Below are 5,213 nucleotides of genomic sequence, written 5' to 3' on the forward strand. Positions count from 1 at the left end.
AGATGTATATCCTTCTCAAAGACGAAGTGTATCCTGTAAATGCGTAGACTAGAATGAAGTGCTGGCGCTGACAGGGAGAAAATGCGCTTGCGTGACTTTTCTACAAGTAGCTCGGTTTCATGAGAAAAATACATCTGACGGCTTACCGTTAATGTTAAATCGATTGCATAAATATTTGCTGAGAAAATGATTGAATTGAGCTCATTGTAAATTTTTACACGATTAGGCGTTACAAATTAGGGAAATTGCGTTGAAATTCAGAAAAAAACCAAATAATATTTAATCGACTACAGTGGAAAAAAAGGAAATGTGTGTCTTCGGAAATTCGTCGAATGTCTTCCATATTCGCAGTAATAATTTGATGCTCGCCTAGAGATGACACGTCTACTAGCTTACTATTGTAATCTGAATAGAATCTTATTGCTTGCTAGCGGCTTATGGCCCTACCAACAATCTAAATTTACTCGATTTCAGTGTATCGTCCTCTGTGCTATCCTATCAATGGGTATTATATTTCAGGTAAAGCTAGATTATAGTATCATTGTTATGAAATAAATTACCACATAGCAATCTTTCAACAGCAAAGACAATTACAATTTGATTTTTATATCAAATATATTGCACTGTTAATATTAACTTCTTATACTTATATATGATATTAAACAAAACTTTATATTTATAGTTGACACCATTAATGACATTTAAATGTACTTGGTACCTTGTTACTAAAGTACTCTCTTCCGTATCTTTCTGTACAATGTTCACAATACAGTACTACGTATTTTATCTTAAAATTAAAACTGTAAGTTGATTTCTTTTACGTAGTATCCATCAAATAGAATTAACCTGTCTGTCAAAACAATTTTTATAGCAAAACCTGTTTTTGATGTATGCAAAAACAGTAAAAAGTTAATAAAATGACAGGTAAAAAATTTACTAATGGAGCTTTGCCATGTACTTAACAATATAAAGGATAAAAATGAAATTGCTATTATATACAAATATAGCTGCCTTTCCAAACGTTATACAGTTGCGCTAACAGGTAAAACAATGTTTTGTTGATTTTGCGTGTAACCGTATTTTCAATGTAATCTAAACTGCCAAATAAAAAGAAGAAAACAATCCAGTTTCCGTAGAGTAATCGTAATTTCATACATGCACTTGTATATAATTTATTACATGGATTTATTAAAGCACTTGTTATGTGCATTTGCGATGAATGGCAAATGTGTTTAATAACGAAATAAAAAAAAGTGAATTAATTTTACAATAAAGTCCTATTCTATTAAAAAATATTTTGTAATAAAGTGTACATTATACACAAAATAAAATCGCTATCAATTTTACAATTTAAATTTTAATAAAATTAAAAATTATTTTATAATACGTGCGTATATACATGTACAAAAAATTTTAGATACTATAAATAAATACAATGATAATGATACTTTTTAATGCTTTTTAGCAATTGCATCTTGCGCATTTTTAGCTGCCATTATAGTTCAAATTTCATTGTTAATAATTGAAACTCATGTATCGATGAACGTGTCTCAATCGCATTATTTACTAATTACGACAGAGTATTTTGTCGATCAAGAAAAGTATTTTTATTTGATTCTTTTGCACATGATCGCATTACTATACTCTGAAGTAATTGTAGGATTAGGAATAGGTACAATGCTTATTACATATCTTGAGCATACCTGTGGAATGTTCAAAATTGCTAGGTACGAGTATGGATATACGAATAAATATAATAATTTCAATATTTGCTTTATAAAACTGATCATCTGTATACAATGCATTATTATATTTAAAAGAAATGTTTGTGAAATGTATTTTATCAAGAAATTGAATTATTCAATAAATTGTTGTAATAAAAAATTATACATTTACAGTTATCGTATCGAGCATGCAGTAAACATTGATATTTTACAAAATATTACAATAAAAAATAAGATTTTGATGACCAAGGGCTTAATTTATGCCGTAGATATTCATCGTCAAGCAATGAAGTTTGTATTTACTCCAACAAAGTTACAAAACATTTAGTAATATATTCTTATTTTTGAAGATTGTCCAAACATTTATTGTCCACATTCGAGATAATGGTATTTTGTATCACGGGATGTGTAGTAGCTAGCTTTAGTTTCAACATGTTTCAAGTAAGTTTCCTGTTTCGTGTATCAATATGTATGAAAGTTGCGTCCAAATTACGTATTAATAAAAAATTTGCAAATAATTTATAAATACGTATCTATAGGATAGACAAATTAAAATGCTATAAATCTTAAATAAAACTCAATAAATGATATACAAATGATAAATTCAACACTATACATTTAAAGTTTTTTATAGCCTTGAAAAGAAAGATAATGTAAAAAAGCGATATACTCTGTCATAAAATATAATAACGTAAATACATATCTTTTATGCAAATTTGTAGAATTGTTATGGTCAAACTTAATGAGAATTGTTAATTTTATGTGTAATTTAAAAACAATATTCATATATTCATATAAAACGTATTGGTGCTTGAATTTTAACGATTTATAGTGATTACCATTTATTTATAAATTGTCGTCTTATCTCTATAAAAATTTGTAAAACTTGTGCAATATTCATAAATTGATAGTTAAAAGTAATATATAAATATAAAAGATAAATTGATAGTTAAGTACGTAGTAAACAGACGGAGATTGATAATGCCCGTAAAATTTGTTTCTTAGCTTTTCCAGATAGCATCATCTAAAAATAATAACAAATATTTACTACTGCCGTTTATATATGCGTCTATAAGCATCATATACATGTTTATAGCAAACTATATTGGGCAGCATGTAATTGACCACAATAATGACGTATACGTTACTGCGTAAGAGAAACATTTTTATACGAGAGTCTACATGTAAACGTTCCTCTTTCAGCGGTTGCAGCAAAAGATATAAAAATTAATTTGCATTTTAAATCAGTATATATGCCGAAATTGATTAATAAAAACTATTTATCTTAAGTTAGCGATCTGTTATCTATCTATATTTATTTCCATAGATTCAACGTTCAGTGGTATAAAACTCCATTACAGGTACAAAGAATAATACTATTCCTATTGCAAAGAAGAGTCAAGGAATTTGCTTTAAATATCGGTGGAATATTTGATGCATCCATAGAGGGTTTTGCTACGGTAATATTTTGTAGAATATTATTCGCTTACACATGGATACATTAAAAGAATGTTTATAATTTCAGCTAATAAAAGCCTCCGTATCTTATTTTACTGTCATGTATTCTACACGGTGATAAAATAAACATTACTTTATTGTAATGATAAAGACAAGATTAATCAAGAAATGGACGGTAATCACACTTAGAAAATAGATATATTTTTTTAAACATACAGTGTAGATATAGATATTTCCCTGCTAAAGAAGGTGATTAACAATTTAATCAAATTAAGGTATAGTAATAGAAATTTTTGCAATATATTAAAATCGATCATACTAACTATAATTATATAATACTTACAACTATGTAGTTCACATATAAATAAAGTATTGTAAAAGTGAAGTTTAGGGGACTCAGCTTCACATATATTGTCAAGGTCACGATTCTGAACAACATTCAAAAAGTTTTTGTTAGCCTTTGTTAAAAAGTTATTAACAAAACAGACAATATAAGTGTGTTTAACTTCATCGTTTAAATCCATGTGTTACACTTTGCGTAAAATGTATGTAGAGGCAATATGTTCTGCTTCCTACGAACGAGATTTTACCCCGCTAAAATTAACCTAACTCAAACCATATTTTAGTGTTAAATGGATTTTGCTTTGCGTGGAAAGTTGTAAATTCATGTAGAACCCAGCTTTGCGTTATGCAGACGGAACGTACTACCTCACACCTATACACTTTACAACGCGAAGCTAAGTTCCACCTGTTTCACAAGGGTTTACAACTTTTCACGCAAAGCAAGGTCCACTCCCCTGCTTATAGAGCGTAACGAGGTCTGTAATTATACTGGGCTACGTTGGTTTTCAACTTTTCATGCGAAACAGTCCATCTTATCCCCCCTGCTTACGGGGTAAAACGAGATCTATAATTGTGTTTGTTCACTTTGCGTGAAGAAGGATGGAGGGGGAGGAGGAGTGGAGCTGGTTTTGCGTGAAGAGTTGAAAATCCATGTAGAATATCAAGATCAGTTAAAAATTACTTGAAACTGGCTGTATAAAAACAGAAAATTTATCTCATAAACATTTTTGTTAATAACTTTTTAAAAAATCATAACCATGATAACATATGTCAAGATCAAAATTATCGAGGCTCCCCTAAACTTCATTTTTAATATTATTTTTAATTAATTAATTTTTTAATAACATTTTCACGAATATTTAATTCGAAAGTTTTCACATATAAATTAACAAACATACTAAAATATTAAGAAATAAAAAAGGAAAACTAATCGTTGAATAATATAATTACAGATAACGTAATTGGTACATGAGTATTTGATGCTAAACATATTAATCGCCGATCGCTATTTTAAAAATTATATACCTAATAGCGTTATGTAATAATTTAATGGAATTATTTTTAAGTTGTAAACTTTACCAAATACATTCAATGTTAAAAAAAATTAAAGCTTATAAGAGGTATATCTTTCTAAAAAACGAAGTGTATCCTGTGAGTGCATAAACTAGAATGAAGTTCTGGCGCTGCTCAGGAAGAAATCTATTGTGCGCATGCGTGACTTCTCTGCAAGCAAGTTAGTTTTATGGGAAAAAACATCTGTCGATTTATCTTTAGTGTTAAATCGATCGCATAAATATTTACTGAGAAATTGGTTCAATTGAGCGTTTGGACCTCATGAAAAAACTTTTACACACTTAGACGTTACGAATGAGCAAAATTGCATTAAAATTTAGAAGAAAATATTGTATATTAATTGAGAAAAGAAGATGTGTGCACTCGTCGATGTCTTCCACATTCACAGTAACATTATAAAGATCGCCGAGAGATGACACGTCTAGAGGCTTACTATTGGAATCCCAACAAAATCCTATTGCTTGCTGTCGGCTTATGGCCCTATCAACAATCTAAATTTACTCGATTTCAGAGCATTGTGCTCCATGTTATCCTATTGACGAGTATTATATTTCAGGTAAAGCTAAATTTTAAAGCTAGGCTACAATAACATTATTATAAAATGAATTATTATAG

The 5,213-nt window shown here is 29.0% G+C and overlaps 1 protein-coding gene across 1 annotated transcript; it reads left to right on the forward strand.

Moving 5' to 3' along the window:
- Positions 1–970: 970 nt before the first annotated feature.
- Positions 971–3,439, forward strand: LOC105460374. The gene is made up of 7 exons (XM_011706819.1): positions 971–1,042; positions 1,466–1,727; positions 1,899–2,015; positions 2,075–2,165; positions 2,730–2,875; positions 3,052–3,184; positions 3,401–3,439. Exons 2-7 carry the CDS (start codon positions 1,540–1,542, stop codon positions 3,437–3,439), a joined length of 714 nt encoding a protein of 237 aa, XP_011705121.1. The 5' UTR covers positions 971–1,042; positions 1,466–1,539.
- The last annotated feature ends 1,774 nt before the right edge of the window (positions 3,440–5,213 follow it).

The sequence above is a fragment of the Wasmannia auropunctata genome, unplaced genomic scaffold (genome assembly GCF_000956235.1).
Source record: "Wasmannia auropunctata unplaced genomic scaffold, wasmannia.A_1.0 LD323388.1, whole genome shotgun sequence".
NCBI classification, from domain to species: Eukaryota; Metazoa; Arthropoda; class Insecta; order Hymenoptera; family Formicidae; genus Wasmannia; species Wasmannia auropunctata.